At 32.5% G+C, this 27,412-nt stretch overlaps 1 protein-coding gene across 5 annotated transcripts; it reads left to right on the top strand.

Annotated features, from left to right (window-relative positions):
• The first annotated feature begins 739 nt into the window (after positions 1 to 739).
• On the top strand, positions 740 to 25,834 carry LOC134238686 (scavenger receptor class F member 2-like). Of its 5 annotated transcripts, XM_062720804.1 has the most exons (9): positions 740 to 1,002; positions 5,921 to 6,058; positions 8,660 to 8,935; positions 9,248 to 9,379; positions 10,720 to 10,854; positions 20,485 to 20,538; positions 22,832 to 24,103; positions 24,612 to 24,694; positions 24,933 to 25,834. In XM_062720804.1, the coding sequence occupies exons 1-7, from the start codon at positions 933 to 935 to the stop codon at positions 22,861 to 22,863; spliced, it is 837 nt and encodes a 278-aa protein (XP_062576788.1). In that variant the 5' UTR covers positions 740 to 932; the 3' UTR covers positions 22,864 to 24,103; positions 24,612 to 24,694; positions 24,933 to 25,834. The 5 variants fall into 5 exon arrangements, with proteins under 5 accessions (XP_062576788.1, XP_062576789.1, XP_062576786.1 ...); XM_062720805.1 differs by lacking the exon at positions 24,612 to 24,694 and having other exon boundaries at positions 22,832 to 22,979; positions 24,951 to 25,834; XM_062720802.1 differs by lacking the exons at positions 22,832 to 24,103; positions 24,612 to 24,694; positions 24,933 to 25,834 and adding an exon at positions 18,488 to 18,541 and having other exon boundaries at positions 20,485 to 20,928.
• Positions 25,835 to 27,412: the final 1,578 nt, after the last annotated feature.

Raw genomic sequence — 27,412 nt, 5'->3', positions numbered from 1 at the left:
TTTTTTATTAAGCTTGAAATGCTTCAAAATACCTTGGACATGTATATTTCCTAAACTTTTAATAATCAAATCGCAAAAAAAGCTGTTTTTAAATATGAAAAACCTGCGAGAATGTTGTATCAATAAAACATATCTTTAAAATAGTTTGTTTAAGAACAGCAAAGAAATGATTTGTTTAATGGATATAGATTATAGAAGCATCTAAAGATAGTGAAAACACTCTTGTTTAATACGGAATTAACCCATGCTTCTTCCTAGCCAGTGTTATCATGTTAGTGATATAGTCAATGGTCATCTTGTTTTTTAAAGAATCATTTTTGTATTGTAAAAAGCCCAGTTTTTATAATTCGTAAGGAACTGTTGTAAAGTTTGAGCAAAATCCGTTGAAATCTGTTTAGCAAAATATGAGTTTTCAAAGTTATAGAGTTATATAGAAGAAAAATAATACATGTAATAATCTTAACAAACAGATTCATTAAAATGTTTTGAGAAAAGTGAAAAGGTAAATAAGAATAGAAAAAAATGGTTATTAGTTTTGACAGAAGATCGTTAAAATATTATGAATCAAAGTAAAACATTATCTTCCCAAATTTCGTTTGGGGAAAATATACTACTGTAAATCGCTTTTTTGCGTGAACTTTATTTTCTCGTAATTACGAGATACAGTGTGCTCGCATAAAATTAAATTTTAGCATATAATGGTATTCCTTAAAAATATAAAGCAATAACCACAATTCGTGAAAATTGTGTCTCGCTAATCAAGAGTCAAATACTATCTCGCGAAAGTAAGGTGTTGCGAAAATTTAGTGATCTACAGTAAGTAAATGCAATTGACTCCATCATGAAAAGTTAAGTGGAAGTCATTTTCCTCAGATCACGTGGTCGGCTTGAATAAATGCATAATCAACTCGAGTTTTTTTTTCAGAAGATGAATGATGACTAACATGTGGTGTATGCTTTTCATTTCAATTGTTTGGGCCAATTTTTCAACCATAAATTCTGGTAAGTATTCTTTGATCTTAAGTTCTATGTGAAGAAAAAAAAAATGTTTTTAAGACATATTTCAAAACCTTTTACCAAAAATAGCAGTTGATTACGCTTAAACAAATTGATCAGTCTTTAATGTTGTAATTGTCAATCTCTTGATATATAGGTTAATTTTCCTTGTTTATTTAGATGTGTTTTTATATTGGATTGAAAACGGAAACATTGATATAAATTTCCTGATCAAACCCTTAAAATTATTTGAATTTATAGTAAACCTAGACTCCTAATCAAACTCTATGAATTAATGATCGAGTTTGTTGTTGTTAAAACACCCTATGTCAAATAAAATAAATTACCATTTGTTTGCTTTTGCTTAAATATATATGTAAAACTTTTAATCAACAATGTATTTTTGAATGTATACGTTCGCTATCTATATCTTTCGAATCAATTTTTTCACCATCATTCTTGAATATTTCCATTTCCATCTTTTTTCTTTAATGTAACTCTTTGAAAGTTAGAGAAGTTGATTTCTTAATAATTCTACCTAAAGGTTAATTTTGCTATGTATGCATGCCAATATTGAGTGGCTGTGTTTGTTTCTGACGTCAGTGGCAGATACTATTGAAATAAACATGTAAGACCTCGTGTAATTAAAATGTATTAAATCTATCACACTGAAAAGTGACTATATTGAATCACTATCTAGTTTTTCGGGTATTCCAGGGGCATCAACGGTATTAAGAAACGTGGAAAAATTTATGAAAATTGAGGGTGATTTCTTATACATTTCATACTTTGAGGTAATGAAAAGAATCATGTAAACAAGGAACTAATTACTGCTGAGTTTGGAAATGAAGAGCTATCTACTTGTTTAAACTCCAGTAAATCTGAAGGCTTAGTAGTTACTTCCTTTTATCTCTTGAATAAACTTCATCAGCTTTAGAACAGTCGTGTCATAGAGTGCGTAAAAGTTACAAATGTTCAAACTAATTTACGCTGTAGCTTAAAGATATTTATCTTCAAAAATACTCGGAAGTTCAGGACAGAGGAAGAAAAAGGGATTGTGTTTGCTTTAGCTAAATTTGATTAAATAAAATGATTCAACTGTAAATTTTCATTTATTTCATTTTAATGTAAATTTAACAGACGTCGATCACAATTCCTATATATGGGTACCACATAATGAGAAGTCTAGAATGTGCAAGAAATAGAGGGCTCCTTAAACCATTCATATCGTACATGAACTAAGTTGCATGAACCAAATGCATTGTTATGGGTTTTTAGCTCACCTGAGCCGAAGGCTCAAGTTAGCTTTTCTGATCACATTTTGTCCGGCGTCCGTCTGTCTGTCTGTCCGTCTGTCTGTCCGTCTGTCTGTAAACTATTCACATTTTCGACTTCTTCTCAAGAACCGCTTGGCCAATTTCAACCAAACTTGCCACAAAGTATCCTTGGGTAAAGGGGATTCAAGTTTGTTCAAATGAAGGGCCACGCCCTCATTCAAGGGGAGATAATTGGGAATTAATGAAAATTTGGTGGCATGTTTTAAAAATCTTCTTTTCAAGAACGACTGTGCCAGGAAAGATGAAACTTATGGGGAAACATCCTCAGGTAGTGTAGATTCAAATTTGTTCAAATCATGACCCCTGGGGGTAGGGCGGGGCCCAAATGGCCGACCAAAGTTTTACATAGAAATATATAGGAAAATTCTTTAAAAATCTTCTCTTCAAGAACAACAAAGCCATAATTGAATATATTTATATGGAAGCATCCTCAGGTAGTGTAGATTCAAGTTTGTTCGAATCATGACCCCCGGGGGTAGGGCGGGGCCAAAATGGCCGACCAAAGTTTTACATAGAAATATATAGGAAAATTCTTTTAAAAATCTTCTCCTCAAGAATAGCAAAGACATAATTGATCATATTTATATGGAAGCATCCTAAGGTAGTGTAGAATCAAGTTTGTTCAAATCATGACCCCCGGGGGTAGGGCGGGGCCGAAATGACCGACCAAAGATTTACAAAGAAATATATAGGAAAATTCTTTTAAAAATCTTCTTCTCAAGAATAGCAAAGCCATAATTGATCATATTTATATGGAAGCATCCTCAGGTAGTGTAGATTCAAGTTTGTTCAAGTCATGACCCCCAGGGGTAGGGCGGGGCCGAAATGGCCGACCAAAGTTTTACATAGAAATATATAGGAAAATTCTTTAAAAATCTTCTTCTCAAGAATAGCAGAGCCATAATTGATCATATTTATATGGAAGCATCCTCAGGTAGTGTAGAATCAAGTTTTGTTCGAATCATGACCCCCAGGGGTAGGGCGGGGCCAAAATGGCCGACCAAAGTTTTACATAGAAATATATAGGAAAATTCTTTAAAAATCTTCTCCTCAAAAATAGCAAAGCCATAATTGATCATATTTATATGGAAGCATCCTCAGGTAGTGTAGATTCAAGTTTGTTCAAGTCATGACCCCCAGGGGTAGGGCGGGGCCAAAATGGCCGACCAAAGTTTTACATAGAAATGTATAGGAAAATTCTTTAAAAATCTTCTTCTCAAGAATAGCAAAGCCATAATTAATCATATTTATATGGAAGCATTTTCAGGTAGTGTAGAATCAAGTTTGTGCAAATCATGACCCCCAGGGGTAGGGCGGGGCCGAAATGGCCGACCAAAGTTTTACATAGAAATATATAGGAAAATTTTTTAAAAATCTTCTTCTCAAGAATAGCAAAGCCATGATTGGTCTTAGGACTACTTTTGGATTTAAGCTTTTCAAGTTTAAACCAATTCTCCTTCTTCCTAGCCACAGTGCTCAGGTGAGCGATGTGGCCCATGGGCCTCTTGTTCTCATTTAGTGCATTTATCACTTCAGTTGCAAGCATCGCTTTGGTTGATATTTTTTTAAAGCAAAATAACACTTATAAGGATTAAAATGCAGCATATGATACATGTAAAAAGTATAAATAGCTGAGTTAGATTAGAAGCCAAAAAAGTAGCATCTATGTTAACTGTTGGTAATCACTTCATGAAATATAATGCATGTCAGTACTTTAGCACGTCGGTAAGCACCTACAACATGTCTCCTTAATCTATATTTTATATAATACATTTCAGTGTGTTTTTTGGTCCATAAATGGTAAACAAAGGAAATCAGACCGATTGTTATAGAAAATGTATTAAAAGATCAATTTAGCCATGTATTATACGCAGGTATGTTAAGGAAGCATATAAGTCATTTTTCGGGAAATTTAGACTTGTTAAAGAAAATTAAGTGTTATAATTTACCAAAACCGCTGATTAACGTAAACTATTATTATCTAATGCACAAAGATAAAAGAATGTTTAAAGCAATGACGTGCACCCCCACCACGGCATCACGTGACTTCTATTAATAGCGAAATTTTCCTTAATAAAAAAGCTAACAGAACAGTAATGCCCCGGAGTTTGATAATTTCTTTGAGTAAATAGTGTTGTTGAAAAACATCTGCTTTGTCTAAAAAGTGCTGCTAGAATCCAACTGTCCCGTTAGTAGAATAATTATTCCACACATTCGCACGAAACCTTACCCAGTGTTTTGAATTTTTTACATATGAACCCTGATTTTTCATAAAATCATGCTTAACTCGGGATTCTAGCAGCACTTTCCAACTATTTTAGGAGGCAAACGTTCCATATGTACAAATCTTAAGTTTTGAAATATACAGCTTATTGTTGTTCTGTTGCAATTTTTTGTCTCAAATGACAGAGGAAAGGCCGACCGGGATACGTATATAGCTGGCTGTCTTTGAAAGAGAATAAAATAAATGAAAATAACTTAGCATACCTGTTTTATTAACAGAACTCCATATGAATATCACAAAATATTAACAATATTTGCTGTTAAACTCCATTTTACGTATCTTTGTACATGTCGTAATAGCCAAATTCTCATTACACGGCATGATCAATTCCCAAGTTACTTGATGTACACATATGACGTCATCGGTGGTAGATTTTAATCAAAATGACAGAATACAGCATTAAAAAATAAGGGCATTTTATTTTTGTTAATGTTTACAAGTTTCTATTCATTTTCTAGAGTTAAATTACATCTCTAAATACCAATATTAAGAAAACTTGTGTTTTAAAATTGACGTCATCTCGCCTACTATGACGTCATAATGTAGCACTGATTTAGTCAGGGTAGAATATTTTGTATGCTTCCTTATCCCCCCTGCGTAGATTGTTATAATCTTCTTTCTTCCGTCATGAAAACAAAATAAATAATACCCTACGATTGATGATATGAGTAAATATTTGCTTAAAAGTGGTGTTTTTAGCGATTTATTTGCTACTCTTCTATGATTTAAGGCCAAATTGTTTTTTTCTTTTATCCTTTCCGGTGGGGAAGCGGGTAAAATGCGAAGATCGGAACATAATTTTCCGTACGAAAATAAAGTATCAGCTTTAAAGTGAAAAGTCTACAGAAGCCAAAAATGAGTCAACTATCTTAAGTTCAGACCCACTCATCAAGATATATTTCTTCTCCCTGAATTTTTCCAGATATTCAATACATCACAACCTCTCCAAGCACTGAGTTTTAGTTGTTTCCCGCTTACTTTAGTCTTTTTCTTCAGGTTTTCAGTTTTCCCTCATTATTAAAGCAGTTTTTTAAAACTATTTTGACAGTTTTCCCCAATTTTGGTTAAAAAAATCTCTTAGTGACCTAACTAACCAGAATTGCTATACTTGTTTTCTACATTTGTATTTGTATCTTGTAAAAGATATTGTAAAGCATTAATATTCACTATCCGATTTAGGAAACCATTTTCAACAACTGTTAAGAGGAGGAGAACCTGCAGATGACCTTCCTATTTGCTTCCTTTTTAGTTTTTTTTTTAAATAATAAAATTACCAAAAATTAATATTCAATTTTGTTCGTAGTCCGTGTTTGTGAACCTGGTACCTTTGGATGGCATTGTAAGTTCTCATGCTATTGCGCAGAGGGCAGCTGTGACCCAATCACCGGGACCTGTCCCTCGGGCTGTCAACGAAACCGCTATGGTCCTGGATGTCAGCTACGTAAGTTTAACTTAAACAGAAAAAGATTCAAATATTATACCGATGTGTCAGATTTCGTGGAATAATTCAATTCAAGCTCACCGGGATATATCGAGTCGACATATGAATTGAAGAAACTTATTTTTAATTGATAATAAGTCGTCCATGTTTTCAAATGTCGAGTTCTTTTTCTCATGTATAAGAGATATGTATAATAAATTGTGCTTCATATGAATAAAATGATAAACCTGTTACACGTAATCGATGGGCACAATTTAAACCAATGGAAACTGTGATAATTTGTTTTGTTTTTTTTTTATTTATTATTTTTTATTAAACAGTAACTAGTGTCGGAACTTTAGAAACGCCCCTCGTAAATTAACTGTATTACATGTATATTGTCTTTTATATAAATAATAACATTTGATTGACTAAAGTAAAACTAATTTGGTTTACTACAGTAAAAACTTTGATATAACATTTCATTATAATTAGATATAGTAAATTATTGTATTGTTTTCCTAAGGGGAAATAGGAATTTTTGCATCATGATTTTTTTCATGTATTTAGGCATTGTTGCCACTCAAACAACCTCATAAGTTTAGAAAAGGGTGGGTAATATGAAAAGAATCGAATTTAGGAAATAACTCAGATTATTACCAATTTTGAAATTTAGTTTAAAATGTAAGCATATTTTCTTTTACAAAGTACACTACATATGGAAGAGGAAGCGTGCAATGTCAAACATTTTGCATATCAAGATATGTAGTTACGGGTAATGAATGAAAATTTGATTTATTTTAACCAAATTTGATTCAAAATACGAAAACAAATTGGACGACAGGCAAATTACCTGCAAATACTCGCTTTTTACAAGGTGAATGTTACAAATACAATAAACTGCATGAACAGTCAATAAAGTTGTAAGTTGGAGTGAATATAAGCAGTTGTCTGTTATTATAAAGCACCACGACCATGCGTGTATTCTACAAGTAACAAATCGTTACTTGCATCGAAATTGTTAGACTTACAGGGCCAATGGAATATTTTGCTGTCTGTGTTTGTCATAGTTGAACTTAGTTTCTGTCTGTTTTTTTTTTTTTTATTAAAAAATACAAGGTTTACAATATTTTGGGCGTTGGTCGTCGAACATTTTCAAAGGTTCCTGACAGTTTCTGTGTTTTAATCAATTGATTGCTTTTTTACCCCCCCCCCCTTCCTGGATTTCTCTAATATTACGTGAAGGATTTCAAATGTAGACTTTACCACGGCACAAACTATTGTTCTGTTGTGATTTGAAGCATTTATTGGAAAACAAAATGGCGCTCAGATTTGATTTCAGAGATTTAGTTCTACATTAAACAACGGCGATGTCTCTATCTTATGTCTAAAAGTTAGCTTATTAGAAATTTTGCCCTTGAAACAATTTGGTAATAAAATTCACAATGACTGATTAAGAGTATTTCGGAGTATCTAAAAGTCTACATGTGAGTGATAAATGTTTGAAAAGAACTTTGAAGAAAAAATTTAAGCTCTCTGTTGAAGGTACGTAATACATGGTAAGGCCCGCGTCATGAGCCGATGAGGGGCTCACCTAGTGAGAACATCATTTAAATTTCACTGCACTGTATTTAATTTAAGTTTTTATCTAATAACCAGTTCATCTATGTCCCTATGTTTACTATATCCCATTATTGAACCATAGGAGTTGTTATACATATTTCTGCATAAATATCTTGATGAATATAATTCAGATGTCCTTTCTCCATTCTTTACTTCGTTACTATGGCATTGCATACAACATTTTTATCATTTGCAGATCGGTTTGGTAAATTAAATATTGTTTACATACACTTTCCAAATAGTTTTGAAATCTTGATTAAGTTTTCTGAAATGTCTAGTGTATTTTTTTAAAATAAGACCCTTGAGCTTTTTAGTTTTTCTCTTTGCTTTTAATCCCCTCGAGATTTGCTTGGAAGATTAATTGAACTCTTCTTTATTCATTGCTTTTTTTGCCATTAGGCAGTGGGGGATCTTTTTTGAATCAGCATCATATGACACACTGGACCTACGTATAAGTTTTTATGATTCCTTATCAAAAGGCCGTATTTAACGTTCCTCATTGAGATTTGACTTTAAATTAGTCATTTACTTGTTATCTTTAAAACAAAATGTGCTAGTACGATTGCAAATCTTATGGCCCTCAAAAAGTACATTGATTGTCTATTAAAACTGGAGACTGATGAAAAAAATATACGCTGATGTCTAGTGTCTACTTATTTGAGAATCTTTTTCTTTTTTTTTATTTCGATTTCTATAAATTTACTCTGGCATGATCTATTTCACACGTTTAAATGAATAACAGTTGTGGACTAATTAATCAATTAGTTAATTAACGGTATCTGTATCATACTGAGCATTTTTTCCACAAATCGCTTTCTTTTGTACTTTCCTTATTGTTAAAGGCGCTGTCAGAAAAATAATTGTTAAAAGCTGCTGTAAGAAAAAAAATGTTTACCTAACGACCCAACTTGAGAATCTAGAGTTAGGGGATACAAAGATATTTTCGATTACGGCCAAGTGTTATTGTAATGTTTCATTTGTAATTGTATTCTTGGTCAGTATCTGCGTTCCGATACTCGGTGGAGGCTCATGGATATCAGGGGAGCACAGACAGAACTGCAGACGGAGAAAAATGTGTTATGTGGAACAACACCGTGTTTGTAGTTATGTATGGCTTGAAATCCTCGGATTTTCCTGATCAGGCAATCCCTGGTGCTTTTTGTAGAAATCCACTAAATCTCATATTCAGAGGACTTGAAGGCAGAGGGCCATGGTGCTTCACCAACTTTATGGAGAAAACTAAATTCTATGGATCATGTGATATTCCAGTAAGAGGTTAGTTCCATGTCTTGGTTCGCTTGATTTTTCTTTGATAAGTTATTATTAATTGTGCTAGCCATGTATTTAATGCCAAATCAGCAAGCGGAATTACAGCACATCTGAGAAAAACATTTGTCATAATATCAGGGATTTACTTGAATTTTTACAAAGTTTGTTATGGGATTCAAGAACAGATTCCGATCAAGAAGAAGTCAGCTAAGTTTTATTGAGTTAATATCTTTATTATTGTGACATTGTTAAAACTTGACTTGAGGAACATCATGGAGATATAACTTCGTATATCGACGTATCCTGGTATTATTGTAGGATGTGATTCTGGAAGGTTTGGTGAGCTGTGCGAGTTTGAATGCCATTGTAAGTATGAGAGTCCATGCACTCCTATGGGAATTTGTCCATCGGGATGTCATCCAGGCTGGCTCAAGTCAACCTGTCAAACACGTAAGTGACACTGACTCACTACAACCTGTCAAATACGTAAGTCACACTGACTCAATACAACCTGTCAAAGACGGAAGTTAACCTGACTCAATACAACCTGTCAAACACGTAAGTCACACTAACTTATTACAACCTGTCAAACACGTAAGTCACACTGACTCAATAAAACCTGTCAAATACGTAAGTCACAGTGACTCAATACAGTCTGTCAAACATGTCAGTCACACTGAGGCTATAAAACCTGTCAAACACGTAAGTCACACTGACTAAATAAAACCTGTCAAACACGTAAGTCACACTGACTCAATACAACCTTTCGAACAGGTAAGTCAAACAGACTCACTACAACCTGTCAAACTTGCAAGTCACATTGACTCAATAAAACCTGTCAAACACGTAAGTGACACTGACCCAATACAACCTGTCAAACACGTAAGTCACTCTGACTCACTACAACCTGTCAAACACGTTAGTCACACTGACTCAATACAACCTGTCAAACACGTAAGTCACACTGACTCACTACAACCTGTCAATCACATAAATCAGACTCACTGAAAATAACCTGTCAAACACGATGGTCATACTGACTCAATACAACCTATGAAACACATATAGGTCACACTGACTCAATGCAACCTGCTAAACATGTATTTCAAATTTATACTCTCTCAATACAATCAGCCTAATTCTGGGCTGGTTCAATACATCTTTTCAAATATATAGCTTTATACGACTAAAAATGTTTTGTTAAATGCTCCCCATTACACTTCTTGAGATATAAAAGTGACAATTTGCAAATGTAATATACTGGGCTCTGCGATTGATAAAAATAGGTCCTTAATAGAATGCATAAATGGATTCCTCCCCCCCCCACTTGAAAAGCAGGTGGATATATAGTGATCGGGATGTCCGTCCGTCCGCTTGTACGTCAATCCTTGTGTTAAGCTCTTGGGAGCCCATCTCTTTTCGACAACTCCTCTCATACCACTGAATGGAATTTGATGAGACTTTCACGGAATTTTTATTACATATTGCCATTGTGCAACTTCAATTTTATTTTTTGATCCAACACAAAGTTTAGGCTTCATATAGCAGAACATGGATACTATCGTTATATTCAAACGTAAGTCAGAGCTGTCATTTAGTGAAATCAATCCTCACAGTTGCTCTAGTTTGCTATTGAAATTTAATGCTCAGGTGTATCTATATTAAGTAAACAGTGCTTTGTGAATTTTTTTTTAAATTAAAATCAAACAAACAACAAACATGCACAATTTTCATTTTTCCCTTAAATGACCAATCTTTTGTGTATTTTGGCTTTTTGCTATATATGACAGCATGTGACGCCGGTTACTACGGAGAAGATTGTTTATCTGCTTGTGGAAATTGCAAATCGGGTCCATGTGATTTCGAATCCGGGGAATGTATTGGAGGGTACTTAACAGGCTGGAGGGGAAAACTGTGTAAAACTGGTAAGTGAAGGATTCATGATACAATGTGGTGAATCTGTTTTAATTAAACATTGGGAGATTTGAATTTAGAAAAAAAAACGTACATTACCAAAGGACGTCATTATGATTTTCTTAAATGTTGAGTGCTTTGATACTTTCAAACTGTCAATTTGATTTTGAAGTTTTATAACACAGCATTTAAAGAATTGTCAAACAATCCTGATCATGTCTCGACATGTATTTATATATGAAACCTCCGTTAAATACCATTTTTACGATATAAATGTCCTGATGTATCCTGTTTTTAAGTAAATATTCCAAAAGCTTTAAACATCGTATGGTATTTATTGAATTTAAATGATTTTTTTTATTACTGTAGGGGAAAATATAAATAAAAAATAAATGGATTCCTTCGGGAAAAATGTTATCCTTGAAACAAGGATTTCAGAGATGAAAAAAAAACAGTAGTCAATACACACAGAGCACATTATTTAAGTAAAGTAGGACATTCATTTGCATGAACGAGATGTGGCAAGTTAAGGCCATAATATGTTTCAATGTTTGTCCTTTTCAGATTCGTATAGGTCGAATATGACAGATAAGCTATTTTCTGTAATACTTTGCTTGAACAATAAATAGTTATGTTCATTATCAAGGAATTTCATTAAACCAGCTAGTGTGATTTAATTTAGGATTTAATTCATTGCATGACAGTTATTTTTATAAATACTTCAAGCCTTAATATAGGGTTAATTCTGACTATATTGGGGAAAACTACTACTTTCATTAATGTGCGTTTCTAAAAATTTATGTCATAAAAGAACGAAAACAAACTTTGGACATAAGAAAAAAAAACTATTGTTAGTCAATTTTTAAAGGAGCATAATAATAATAATAATAATAATAATACTTTATTTATAGAAGGTAACCCGATTAGTGCAAGCACTAGTCTTCCTCGGGGCCCTCTTTATAACACATATACAATGTATATACATAATAAATACAAATCACAATAAGGAGACAATAAAAAAAAAATGGACAGTACATGCATGTTACCAAATAGATAAATAAATAAATAAAACATACACATTTAAGCATAGAGAGAGAGAGAAAAAAGAAAAAATCATGTAGAACCATTGCGTTTCACGAGCAAAAAATTTGTAACACTTTTTTTAAATATTGTAAGGGATTGGGAATTCCTTATGCTTATTGGTAGCTCATTCCAGATTATAACTCCTGAATATTGTAAAGAATATTTAAATAAGTTAGTTTTATATTTTGGTAATCGCAGTTCGGAGTTTGTTTCAGAGCGTAACGTGTATGATCCAGAGCTTTGAAATTCAAAAAGATTATGCATATAATCCGGAGACATACCATTAAGTATTTTGAACATTAGAATGCTTTTCTGTAAATATAAAAGTTCATAAACAGTTAGCCAACCTAAAGTGTTAAATAAAGGCATTGAAGGTGTATCATATTTTTCATTTAAAATAATCCTAGCCGCTCGTTTTTGTAATCTGTAGACTCTATCCACGTGCGTTTGAGGACAGTTGCCCCAAATGGACAGACAATATAAAATTGATGGTAGAATAAAAGCATTATAAAATAGTTTTCTAGTATGCATTGGAAGAAACTTTTTGATTTTTCGTAAAGTGAATATCTTATATGTAAGTGTTTTGCAAACTGCATCTACATGACAAGTATATTGTAGATTATGATCGATGTGAATGCCTAATAATTTGTGCATTTCTACATTTTCAAGAGTATGTCCGGAAAGTTGTAAATGAAAATTAACATTTTCTAATTTAGATTTCTTTTGTTGTGTTCCCATTAGCATACACTTTGTTTTGTCAGTATTTATAATCATCTGATTTTGTTGGCACCATTTTTGTAGTTGATTGAGTTCATGATTTAGAGTTGTTTCAATATGTGAAATACTATTGCCATGAAAATGCATTGTAGTGTCATCAGCAAACATATCAATATTACAATGTTCAACACATAATGGTAAATCATTAATATACAATAGAAACAACAAAGGACCTAAAATAGAGCCCTGTGGCACACCTGCTGTGACTGGCAGTGATTCAGATATGTATGCACCAATTTTTACACTTTGTGTTCGATCATATAAGTATGATTGAAACCATTTAATTGATATTGGATCGAAATGATAGCATTTAAGTTTTCTAATTAGTATATCGTGATTAACAAGATCAAATGCTTTGCTAAAATCCAAATAAGTAATGCCAACAAAATTTCCTTGATCTATTGCATGCAGCCAATTATCGGTTAGTTTTGTGAGAGCTGTCTGGCATGAGTGAAATTCTCTAAATCCAGATTGTGCTTTCATTAGTAAATCAAAGTGAGAAGTAAAAATACGTATATTTTCTGCTACATGCTTCTCTAAAATTTTCGACATAGTTGGTAAAATTGAGATTGGGCGATAGTTTCCTGGGTCTGATTTATTGCCGTTTTTGAACAGGGGAGTTACTTTTGCGACTTTTAACTGTGAAGGAAAAGATCCTTTGATTATGCTAGAATTTATTAGGTGTGTTAGTGGTTTAGATATTACACTGGCTGAAAGTTTAAGCAATCTAGGTCCAAGAAAGTCTATGCCAGCAGATTTGTTTACATCTAGTCTTTTTAACATTTCAGATACCTTTTCTTCATTAATCAAGGGAATTTTAAAAAAGTCTTGATCACCAAGTTTCGACTCCGTGTATCTTTTCAATTTGTCTGACTCAAATGTGGTAGACGAAAGATTATTCAACAATTTCTTCGGAATTTGGGCAAAATGTTCATTAAAGGCATTTGCAATATCCTGTAAATTATCAAGATCTAAGCCGTTATATATTATATTGGAAGGATACAAGTTTTTGTCTGATTTTGAGGCCAGCTGATTTAAGTGACCCCACATTTCCTTTGAAGTAGAACTATTTTCAATTACTTCCTTATAATATGTAGATTTTGCATTATTTATTAAATATGTGACTTTGTTCCTCCAAAGCTTAAAATTCTCCATGTCTCCCTGTTTATGATATTGATCTCGTAAATTCCTAGCATTATTTATTTCTGGAGTTAACCATTTAGTGCGGATTTCAGATTTCACACGCTTAGTTTTTACTTTTGCATGCTTATTGATTACAGCATTGAAAATATCATAAAAACAGTTTAAAATGTCATTAGGGTCATGCAGTTGAATTAATTCATCAAAATTTGCATTGTTTAAATCAAGCAAAAAATCTGTTTCATTAAAATTTTTGAAGTCACGATATTGTATTTCAGTATGTTTGCCTTTGCGTTGCATGCTGTTAGATCTTCGTGTGGCACATATAGGATAATGATCAGACATCGCTACAGGGGGTACTGCTATTTCACATATGTTAGCAGGGTGCGTAGTGTAGAAATGGTCAATAAGAGTTTTAGAGCTATTAGTAATTCTTGTTGGGGTGTTAATTAATTGTGTTAGTCCAAAATCTACAATTGCAGAAGACCAACTCCGCGAGGGTTCTTTGAGCATATCAATATTGAGATCACCTGCAACAATCACTTCCTGGTCGTCACAGCAGGTAGCGCACTGTAACTCTTGGACAAAATCATCTACCCAGCAGGAGGGGGCAGATGGTGGACGGTAAACTGAACAATAAAGAATAGGTTTAGAATTTTTAAGATTAATTTCAAGCCACATTGTTTCAATATTGCTAATTTCCAAATCCTTACGGCGTTTATACTTTAATTCATTTGAAATAAATGTAACAAGTCCACCACCAGCCTTTCCTACTCGGTCTTTTCTTTCAAAACAATATCCCTTTATATTTATCATACAATCATTAATATTTTCATTAAGAAATGTTTCACATAAGGAAAATATATCAATGTAAAGCTCATCTTGTAAATACAAAACCAATTCATCAAATTTTGGCAAAATATGACACACATTCAAATTGACAAAATGTAGACCCTTTTTCATTAAACCTAGATTTGATTTACATATATTTTGTTTTATTTTATTTTGAGTATCAGATTTTGGAGAAGAATTTTTAAGATTTGTTTGTTGAAGATTAGAAAAAGTGTTTACCTTATTCATACAGGTATCTGTCAGTTCTGATGGAGAATTTAAATCAGTTGAACAATTACTAGATTTGTTTTGAGCATTTAAACACTTTTTGAAAATTTTAGGGGTAAACAAGTAGGGATTACATGTGCAATCAACATTGTTACAATCATCACATAAATTATATAAAATTGAGTATTTATTGTTATTTACTGGGGAGAAAAAGTTATGCGAGACAATAAGATCGGTATTTTCACGATTTTGTTTTACGGCGTTCCTTTCATTGCCGGTTTCCTAAAAGGAACAAAACTTTTGCTTATGCCCCATTTTTCCACATTGCCAACACGACACTTTTTTCCCATGTCGACAGTTCCGAGTTGTATGGCCCTCTTCTCCGCAAAAGAAACAAATACAATTCCTAACTGTAAATGAATCGTCATGGATAATGTATTCCTTTTGTTTAAGAATAGGAACACACTGGTTGATGTTCTTTAATAATTCCGCTGTGCCTTTGTCAGACAAGTGAATTCCGTCTTTCCAGTAGAGCTCATTTGCTTGATTTTTTCGGAAAGATTTGCTCATTGGGATAAGAGTAGCTCCGTACTCTTTGCACACATATCTAATAATTTCATTCACTTCACTCACATTTGCATCTCTACGTGGTAAGACTTCGGAGAGGTACACTTGTATTCCCGGGTGCCGTTTTTGTAGATCGCAAATAATTTCCATGAAGTCATTTTCAGTTGATTCCGGATCGCGGTTACTTGATACATCATTCCCACCCGCCTGAATGACAATATTACGGAAGGGTGACACATCCATTTTGGCCAATTTTGCTTTTATATGCGATACCTTGGCTCCTCTGTTTGTAGAAACTTTCACAGATTTATTTAATCCACGAGTTCTCACTCTTTGCAGGATTGAACTTCCAATTATGAGGGATGATCCACTTCGTAATTGTAGTTCTTCTTCATTTTTTGTTGTGTTTTGGGCTTTGGGTGTTTCCTCAACTAATTTTGCACGTTCTGTGGGGCATATATCTGTGTTTGTGCTCGTTTCAGTCATACTTTTAATGGTGTTGCACTGCACATGTCTAGAAATGCCGCTAGACAACGTTGTAAGCCTCTCTGTAGATGTCTCCTTATGTTTGACTGCCAGTTTGTATGTTTGCGTACTGGCAGACACAGACAATTTGGTATCTTTAGAGTTCAATTTCTCTTTTAGTTTTTCTACCTCAAGGGTGAGGAATTTAACAGTCTCAGTCAGCTGTTTTATCGTAGCTGCACTATTGCAGTTACTGCATTCACCGAGTTCATTGTTTTTACATTTTTTATCGATAGCTTTTGGTGTTGAAGCTAACTGGGGCTGTGGCTGAGTAGATATTTCAGCGATGATAGGTTCCACATCATCTACAAGTTCTTGCAGGAATTTTTTGTACCAGGTGAAAGCAGCATCTCCTTGGATATGGAGAGAGTCTGTTGATTTGTAGAGCGTTACCGTTACAGATTTACAAGGAGTCTTATAAATCCATCCATTTCTGTTACTCCGATTGTAGAATATAAGGTTCTTCTGCAGGAGTCTTGATATTTTAGAATATCCCTCATTTTCAAAAGTAATTGTAACACTCTCATTGTTAAGCTTCACTTTTATATAATCTGGTATACTCACATCTTCTGGGGTCGATTCATTTTGACTGTTAACAAATGAACTTGAGAGTCCACTAAAAGAGTCCAGAATTGATCTAAAAAAACTTGTATTTTCACTAAGATCCATTTTTATCCATTGTGTAGTTATTATCTCCAATAGAATCTTAATTGAGAGATAAGAGCATCAGAAAACACGTCGCATGTTTTGTTACCATGGACCACACAGATAACGAACATTGTAACGTCAAAAACTATGTAGAGAAAGTATCTCAAAATTGCTCTGCTTTTTAATTTCTCACACGGTCTGTAGGCTTTTATCCATTTATAAAAACGTATCTTTAATACTAAACACCTCGTTTGCTAACAATTGTACAAATAGTTTGAACTATATTGTCATTTTTTAAAAAAATCTTTACTGCGTGACTCTATTAGTTCAGCAACATTGAAACACACATCACGTTTAATGACGTTACTTAATCTTTTGACAAAATTTTTAACTATAACCTGTTTCTTTGCAGACAATTTACTGTCCGATTAAAGCTCGCTTTCATTCATAATTTTTATTTTTTCATTTTATACGAGAGTTGTTCAGAAAGTTTCTATATTCCGAAAAGTGCTGTTGCTTCAAATGAAGTTTGCATTTCATAAGGATATGTTTTATGTTCTGTAGCTCTAGTTGAAATATGTCAGACATACTAAAAGTAATGAATGCATGTAATAGATAATACTCTAGATTTCGAAAAAGCAGTAGTACTTTTCAAGTGAAGGGTAATGTCATTTAGGCCACCTCTTTTCCCAAAATGCTATGAAAAAGGACAAAAGAAAAATGTATATTGAAGTTGAATTTTATTGATCAAAATAAAGGTTTTGATCAATAAACAAAATTGTAGTTAATATTAGCATCAAAGGTTACCAAAAAAGTGGACAATTGTTCTTTACACCTACAAAATATTTCTTACATACATGTATAATAATAACAGAACACAAACTTTATATTAACTTCTGTTTGCGGAAAGCAGTTGTAAAACATGTATATACAGTTTTCTTCATACAAAACAAAATCCATAATTTAACACGTAATTACAGATAATATACAATGCAGTTTGAATCTTATAAAATTGGCAAAGTCATTTATTTATATTAAAATTGTTAAGATAAATTAAGTGAATGCCCCTGCGAGAAACAATGATTTGATTAGATATATTGATGTTAATCATGTGAAGCAAGTACATACAAAGGAAGATTAATTTAAACATTCAATATATAATCATTAAATAATTATCGCACGAAACAAAGATTTAACATTGGTATGAATTATTATCCTGTTTTATACAATACATTTTCCAGCATAAACAATCTTTTGTCTGCCTTTCACAGTATATGAAATACGTTATTTATACCACCATTTTTTGAGATCAATAAATTGTTTTTAACCTGCTAAGAGGGTATTGACTAACAACGAATGTTGATACATTGGTAATTTTTGATGTTTTAAATCGCACATTTTTTTCATTTTCTGTTATTATGAAGGACATTTTTCTGTGATGCCACAGTTATACTTTCCCGTATTAACTGCGACGTATCCTGTTTTGCAACCTTAAAAAGGATGTGTAATAAAGATATGACATAAATGACACTTTTGTCTATGGGAACGCGATAACATCGACCACAAAAATGCTATGAAAACCGACTCGAAACGGTTATTAACAAGGAAAATTACAAAATAAATGTTCACAAGAAAAGAAATTGGTAAAAGTTTAAGAACAACAATTTTAATAAATTTCATTTCTTTTTCAAACCTCACAAAGTGAATTTATATAGATATCACTTTAGAGAAACATACACCCATTTCAATTTGCAAACCCATCAGATTAAAGAACAATTCATTTTTTTTATTACAAAAGAATTGAAATACGTAGTTTAATAATGAAAATATTTTATTCATTTCCAGTTCACCAAATCTCTCAACTCAGAAATTCTACTTTGTCAGAAATTATCAATTACAGTAAGATTCATTTTATCCTTTTTGACTAACAAATGGCATAATAGTAAAAAAGAAAAGAAATATATATCTTAGTGTCCTGTAATCAATATTAAAATAAATTAAAAAAGGAAAAAAATTGTTAAAACTCAATCTCTTTTTTGTTCTCTTCTGAAGTTTCGTGTGTTAACACTTTGAACATTGTCAGTTGCTTGTCTGAAACCCCTGAACCAATTTGAACAAGTCTTGGCATATAGCATCTATCGGTAAAGAAGAACAAATATTATCAATTTCATGGTCCCTGCCTCCCTTGGGTCTGGGGTGAGATCAAAACCACTAAAATAAGTTTCATTTCCTAAAAAGCTTCTTTTTTTACTCCTGGATATCCAGCAGTCAAATTGTTCATATGATTGTAATAAGCATTGAGTCATTTACCTAAACTTGGATTTTCATGGCCCCAGAGTCAGGGGTTCTAGTGCTAAGATGGGGCTATATAGATTATATAGTGAAATTGCATATTTTTTTGAAATTCTTCTTTTATGCCCCTGTGCATTAAATGAACTTACAAAGCATATAGTTAAGTTGAAAATGACTGTCACTTTCCAAATAGTGAATTGCATGGTCCCAGGGTCAGGAGTTCTAATGCTAGGGCGGGGCCGTAAAGATTATATAGTGAAGATGCATAAATTCTTTGAAATCTTCTTTTCTGCACCAGGGTATCTGTTCATGGGAATTAAATAAACAAACTAAGTACATAGTTATGTTGAATAAGGCTGTCTCTTCCAAATTTGTGAAGAGACTTTGTGTAAAATGAGGCTCTATTTATTATATAGTGAAAATGCAGAACTCCTTTAATCTTCTATTCTGTACCAGGGTATTAAACAAATGAACTATATTCATAGTTATAAGGAGGAAGGATGCATCTTTGAGATTTGTGAATTTCAGGGCCCCTTGGTCAGGGCTTCGTGTGTTTGGGCGGGCCTCTAATGTTTATTTAGTGAAAACGCATGAATTCTTTGAAAAACTGTTCCTTTGCTCCTGTGTATTATGCCAATGATCTTAGGTACACATTTCTGATATAAAAAGCTGCCTCTTCCAAAATGGTTATTGTCCAAGCCCTTGTTGAGTTAGAGGTACTGGGACTGGGACGGGGGGGGGGGTAGTCTATAAATAATTTGAGACTTTGAAATATGCACTGTTAATCAACAACATGATGAAATAACATTCATGAAATTTCCAAAATTTTGAAAGTTACGGCCCCATGGGCAGTGGTTCTTTTGGGATGGGGTGCACAACTGATAAAGTGGAAGGGCATTTTCTCTTTGAAATCTGACCTACCTCTGAGTATTACCTAACCAAAATAAGCATGCAAAGTGTATAGTTATGATAACACGATGCTTCTTTCAAAGAGATGAATTTCATGGCCTCTCGTTTATAACACGAATCAAATTTGCATTGTTTGAAAGTTTTTTAAGCATTGAATTCATATTTTTGGATGTCTTCGGTCCTATAACACACCTGGCCGTGCCGACAAATTGAATACTGCGCGTTAGCGCGGTATGATAATTTTTCGGCACGGCCAGGTGTGTTATAGGACCGAAGACATCCAAAAATATGAATTCAATGCTTAAAAAACTTTCAAACAATGCACATTACGTTAATTTTTTCGTTATTTTTTCTGGGTTATAGTTTTTCATTAAATTGAAATAAAACATTTTACATTATTGTGTTCCTAGAGCATTGAAAATGCATTTAGTTCCGACTGTGTATTCTAACGCGCGGTGAGAAGGTTTCGCGTGTGTTATAGAAATTTGAACGTCGTGGATTTCTAATGAATTTCATAAGGAAAATTACACTGAATGTAAATATTACATGATAATCAGGTGACCTATAAGGTTCATTGACCTCTTGTAATGGAATATATAGACAATAGAATGAAAATAATGACAATTGTTATTCACTTCCAGCACACGAACTCACCGTTCCCAGAACATCCACATTGCCAGAATCCGTAAATTACAGTAAGATTCATTGTCCTTTTTTTTATACAAACAATTGGTACATGCAAAGCGAATTAAAAGGAAGTAGGTAAAAGGTGTGTATTATTATTGTCTTACATAGGAACAACTTTATAGATACACTCAAAATAAAACCATTGTTAGATTTGACATGATATTATTTTTCAAGAAAAGATCATTGGGGTCATGATTGCAGATTTTTTTACCATGACAAGTAATACATTAACATATAATTTTCGAAAGGTAATTGTTTTCCTAAGATGTAATTCAGTAAATAAACATTTTTGGAATTCCTTAAGAATTTTTAAATGACAAAGAAGTACCTGTAAAGTATATTCTCCTGTTTTATATCCTCATAAGTAAAGGAAACGAAGTGCACATAAAATATTTTACGGAAAACAATTATAAATTATGGATTAATAACTTATAAACATTCACTTTTGAGTATAATAGTAACTGTTAAGTTTTAAATTATCTTTTATTGAAAAATATTAAAACATGTGAATTTCTTGCATTTCGACATTTGACAACTTGGGGTTTATTGATCGGACACAACAGCAGAAAAATAAACGTGTAAATAGATGATTTTTTTATGTCTATCAATTCTTTGGATGTATGTTTATGTTTTGATATATAGTTCTTCTTTAATCTTGGGCACATTGAGTGCCGAGTATAGAACTAATTTTAAACAGTAGTCTACTTAGCATTGGCGCTAAAAAAATAATTCACTTAAACAACGTCAAAGTGTTTGGAAATGTTAATTCATGCTTCAAAAATAAAAGTGTGAAGCTTTATTTTGAAGTATTTTTACCAACTGTCAATTGAATAAATCATATTTACGATAATATTGAAAAAACAATGGCATTTGAATTTTCGCGCGGTTTGTGTGAAAGAAAAAAAGAGTTTTCAATGGGCGTCTTCGGTATTGTTGCTTAGAGGTAAGCAAAAGAGGTAAGCTAATGGATTATGTCAAAAGATGAGGAATATTGTCCTGTGTTATTGTGGAATGGGAATTCTTTATAAGAAATGACGAAATCACTTACAAACGATAAATTCTGTCAATTTGTGTAAAAGTATTTGAATATACACCTACACACCGGAAGAAAAGGGGAAAACAAAACAGAGAATTATACAAAACAAAAATAACAACAAAAAAGCAAAAAGCAAGACAGAAAAAATCAAACAAACAAAACTGAAGAAGAACAAAGCAATATCATTTTTGCAATGTTCAGTTAAAGACTATAATAATGAGGATTATTTTTATTTAACAGATCTTTATGTGGATTTTCTTTTGTTTGCAAATGTAAATAATAATAAGCTACTCTGAGCATATGAATACAATTTAGGAAATCGGAAAGGATTTTGTCCCAAATACATTTCGAAAACTTAACTCATTTTTTTAATAGATATTTTTTCCACTTCGAATGTTCATGTTATATTGAACTCTCTGACGTTAATACACTAATACACTAATACACAAGTAAATAAAGCGAATTCTATCGTGAAATCGCGTCCTTCGAGAGGAAAGATATGGTAGACTTAGCATGTATGGCTTGTAAAATGTGGAAGTAGGTGTCCGTTTCACTTTTCTACTGAGCTCTTATTATAAATAGAATACTTTGTTTCTGAACAGAAATCACTGTATTAATAAACCAGGTTGTTTGCCTTATGCACAAGGGTTCGTTAAATTTCAGATAAATATTTCTGCCACCCAGGCATCTAACATAATTCAAAGCAGCAAGCTTTACTTCTTAATCACCAATTCATTTTCTAATTCAAAATTATCTTTTCTTTTTGCTTTGTTTTGATGAATTAAGATTGATGTACTCTACATAACATTATTGTAGTTTTTGATAAAATTATGCCAATTCATGTCTCAGAGCAGTTCCGAGTTTGGCTGTCTCGAATAACAGAAAGCTACGCCAGTCAGTATCCAGTTGCAGATACGCTGAAGAGACCAGGAGGACGGGAATGAGGCAAGGAGGGACCCTGTATTGCTTTTGTTTAAATCACACCTTCCTCCTCAGATCTAGCATTAAGCTTGTATTTTTTTTTCAAATGAAGTGGTAAAAGCACTCATATATATCGCATTTTACTTCATTCTTGTATATTATACAAAACTAAGTCGAAATTGTTAAGCGTGAGTGTTTGTAAAATAATTTTCCTAATAATAAATGCATGTAATAAAATAAACGGCACAGTTGTCTGTTTATTTTCAAGATGTAGCAGATTGTAAGGGAAGCTGCACTTCAATGTTGCCTACAAATTCAAATATATATATTTTTTTTCATATTAGTTTGGCATTTAAAGATTCCAGAATCCAGATGATTTTTCTTCTGCTTTCGATCCAAGAAATGTGTATTGCTACCAATCACCAAACAGGGGCTGTTTCTTTTTTATCATGTTCTAATGGCAATGGTTCCTGAGAAAGGATCACTGTACAGGTAAATTGATTAATGTTTAAGGTGAAAGGGGTAATTACTAAATAACAATAAGAATGTTACAAATGGCACGAATGCTAGGCAGTATAACATTTAGACAAAACCGACAAAATGTACAAAATATTGAAAGTTGAAGAGAGTGATTTTCTGTTAAAACAGCTTATCAAAAAAATACAAATAAATGTAATTTTGACAAATAATAAATAACTTTAAAAGACATCAAAAAAGACTTTTACCTACTCGGATTAAAGTGATAGTTTCCTAACATATAATCGCTTTTTTCATATAACATCAGAGTTAAAGTTGGCAGTAATAAGAAATTAGAAGGAGGAATGTTAAGCAAGTCATCTAATAAAACCCCAGTTATTTCCTACAGTAGAGTTATCTTAAATGATTCACTGGTAGTGTTTTATTTAAATTTGTTAAAATCCTGATTCCAGGGCTCAGGATGGGGTATCCATCCATCCCGGTATTATCCCGTACCCTGTCACTAAAGTCTATGTAACATTTTTTTCCCACTGGAGAAACATTTACATAAAAGCTTTGGCTTTTAAATGTTTTCTTTTTCATGCTTCATTATGCTTATACCGTTCCTATTTTGACGTCATGTCGTAAAAGTTACCTAATACCTCGACCGTGTATAAATTTACAACTTAGTGGGTATATGTAATCCACCTCCTTCAAGTGACAGGTTTCAACCAATCGTAAGCGAGGATTTCGTCGATAAATCAACAGAGGTGGGATAAATCTTGTTTCTATACAGCAAAGTAAGGTATGTCCTTATGCCCAAGCGTTTTGTTGATGTTCCTTCTAAACTTGAGTCCTAGAGTTTAATGACATCATATTACGACGCCATAATGTGAACTGGCTATTGCATGTGGTTTGAGAATTTGAAAACATGCCATAACATTTTCTGTGCGGTAGGTAAAGTACTTATGGGTTCAATTAGATAATTTTCCATGGAAAACTCCATACATTGCCTGATTGGCATAGAATTGCAATAGCGTGATCTGAAATCAAATTTCTGAAGGGTTTTTTTTTTTTCAATAAGTGGTGCAAGTGTTGCATGAAATGGAGTCCCTATTTTTCGAGATCACCGTAGGTGTTCAGATATACAACGGAATCAAGTGAGTTTTTTTTCGGTGCAAAACTTTTTCTGTAAATGCTTAATAATTAATTCATAGGGTAACATGTATTAGGTTGAAATTTGCACGAGGATAATTGCATCAATATTTCAGGGTCCTAAAGGGACCAAGAGCCCCATAGAATATTTTCGAAAGAAATGGGTTGGGAAACTTAGAAATAACATATTGTCTAGAAAAGATAAGCAAAAACAAGACAACCTATTTAATTGAGAAAAGTATGGAGGGAGTCGAGCACATCAGCATTAATTATTAATACAGTCTAATATCTTTGTTCTCTACTAATGTATTGAAGAGTTTTCTAAAATGGTTACATTTGAGTCTCAAACACCTTTTTTTGGAAATTGCAAACTGCATATATTTTTTTGCAGTTAGTATTTTATTTACAATATAGCTATATGAAGTGACAATATAAACGATTATGTTTTTTTTTTAATCCACATTTCTATATGCATATAAAATAAATGCTGAAAATATAATTTAAAAATCACAGGAAGTGAAGCATTTTCGTCAGTGATATGGAGATGAGGGCACAGAGTGTAAGATAGAATCTACAACCAGGGGCACCTCCGTCAGGTAATGTTTTAGTTCAACATTTTACAGATAAGAACACAGCTGAGGCGTCACTTTTTTAGGAGATGAATACTATCCCCACCAAAAAAAAACAGGGCGAACATTATTTTGTACTAAATTATCCAGGGCTAAACTATTTCGTATCTTGAGAAATTGATATTGAAACAGTTTCTACGCAAATTTTGACGATTTAAAATATAACTGCTTAAAGTACATATAATTCATATCCTGAAATAAATAGGTTATTAATTGTTTCAAGGCCACCTACGCCCAGACCATCAGGAGCAGCTACCGGTACTAAAAAAAGTAAACCTACCACTACAACAGATGTAAGATAAAATGAAGAACAATTCATTTAAAATCAAGAGAAAAAAGGAGGAAAGTGACTATAAAATATGTATAATGAAAAGATAAATTTGCTAATAAAATAATCGATACATTGGGAACACATCACATCACCAGAGAGTGTTTCTTTCCTTATATCCTGACAGAGCACGACCAGCCTATCATGATAAAATTAGAAATTAATATATTGAAAATTGTTATAATATGCATATACTTGTTCTTTTTTGGTAAATCTTATTGTCTAGGGAAAATCATTGTGTTGTATCATGTTTTAAACTTGAAGGAACATAATGTTAATGGCTGGTATTCTAAATGCATAGAAATTATAATTTCAGCAAATCAAAATTTAATAAGACAAAGAACTGTTGCCAACTGACTTTAAATTTCTGTCAAGGTATTTCTTAGATCTTTGTTTGATATGTTTTAAAGTTTTATTTACATGAATAAAATTCTTTTGGAGGTTTGAATTGAAATCTTTTGTTGTGTTTGTAAAGTTTACATGTTCTTTTCGTAATAAATTGGTGCCATTATGTATTGAAGATTGTTATGTATGTAATGGATATAATATTGAACAAAACATGCATACATTTAGAAGATAACCCATCACAAAAGATTCCTTGCTATTTGAGGACGTTTCTGTACAGCTTGGGCTTCTCAAGTCTTTATTCCTGGCACATTTCAATTATCTCTAATAATATTTTGCTGAATAAAATTGCACACTTCATCGTTTGAAAATACATACAATATGTATACATATTTTTCTTTTCGTTGACGCTGTGAAGTTTCTTTCTAATTAATCATGACAAGAAGTACACTTTAGGTACTACCTGTCCACATTTTGATAATTAGGATGGTTTAATCATAATTAATAAGTATTTGCTAAAATATTACCAATGCATTCTTTTATTAGATTATAAACTGAAAAGTGATATTTAAGTGAGAAAATGAGGGTTTTTCATTTTTGTTGGAATTCTTGTATTTTAAACATATGAATCTCAGTCTTTTAAGATTTCCCTAACATAAATTTAGAAAAAAATATCTGAAAAAATAACTTCCGATTGGATGGTGTTTTTCAACTTTTTTTTTTTGTGCTTCAGAAAGAAAGAAAGAAATTTTCAAAATAAGTTATGTAATTTAGCTTGCATTTAGTTGAAAAAAAATGATTGTAACACTCGTCTTTTAAAAAATGAACCAAAAACTTTTTATTAATCAGTTATTTGCAAAGCAGATAAATATGTTTGAACTGTATGTTATGAAAGATAACTCCTGTTGATCGTGTATATTGTGTATCACCATTTCCAATTTGACACATTTAATAAAAAAATTGAATTTACAGGTCCCCAATATATGACTGCAGACACAACCGGGTTTCATTATCCTTAACTAGGAGATGTGAGGAAAAAAAGTCTGCACTTTCTTACATAAGAAAAGTATTCTTTAATGGAAGATTAATTTTTAAATATATTTTAGCCATTTGAAAATCATTAAAGTTCTGTTAAAAATGTCAAAAAAAGGAAAGAACGCCGCACCCTTTTTTGAGATAATAAAGAATTGGTAAATCATTATTGTCTTCTATCACATATGTTTGATTTTTAGATGTCATCAGAGAAAAATGCTGTAAAGATGCTACACAGGCTATTCTAAAAACAGCTGATAAACCTATTGAACGACAATTATTTAATGTTATCTTGATAGCGACGCCAATATAACGAATAGTATTGACTTGCCTCTATGGATCCAAGCGCCCGTTTTGAGTGCATTATGAAGCATTATAAAGAATGATAGGTTTTAAAGAATGATGTCATCGAAGTAAGAATCTTGGCAAGAATAAAAAAAACTAAAATAACAAATTTTCCAAGGGACAATGATATGTATGATTTTTTTTTCAAAGATAATCAGCTTAAAAACTAATGACGTTTCCACCTCATACACAACCATTTCCGTCGATGAATTAAGGTCCAGACGTTTTGATATCAGTGATATCTGGGGGTTTTTTTTCATGAGAAATGGAACTGGATGATTTGCTTAATTTGTCATTTGCAAAATTGTTTTGCTAAAAAACATTTTATTGTACACACAAGTACTCTGAAGTCGACATCAAAAAATATATACCTGCGATTCTGATTGACAATGTCTATGTTGTTTTTTGAAGTCCAGTTCTTCCACCAATTTATTGGAATTCCATGGGTTGAAATCGTGCCCTGTTATTAGCAAACCTATTTTTGTAATCATATGAAGCAGAAATTGTGCTAAATCTTATACGTGAAAAGAAGAAATACTGTTAATTCCTAATTGTATTTTCCCTTCTTATTTCGATGCAATATATCCTGGCAGGATTAAGTTAAATGATACCACAGAGTCTGAAACATCTTTTTT

The sequence above is a fragment of the Saccostrea cucullata genome, unplaced genomic scaffold, assembly GCF_032062105.1.
Source record: "Saccostrea cucullata isolate Sc308-1 unplaced genomic scaffold, CSIRO_AGI_Scuc_v1 ctg13708, whole genome shotgun sequence".
Lineage (NCBI taxonomy): Eukaryota > Metazoa > Mollusca > Bivalvia > Ostreida > Ostreidae > Saccostrea > Saccostrea cuccullata.
Note: the sequence above shows the minus strand (reverse complement) of the source record. Positions and strands in the feature narration are given on the sequence as shown.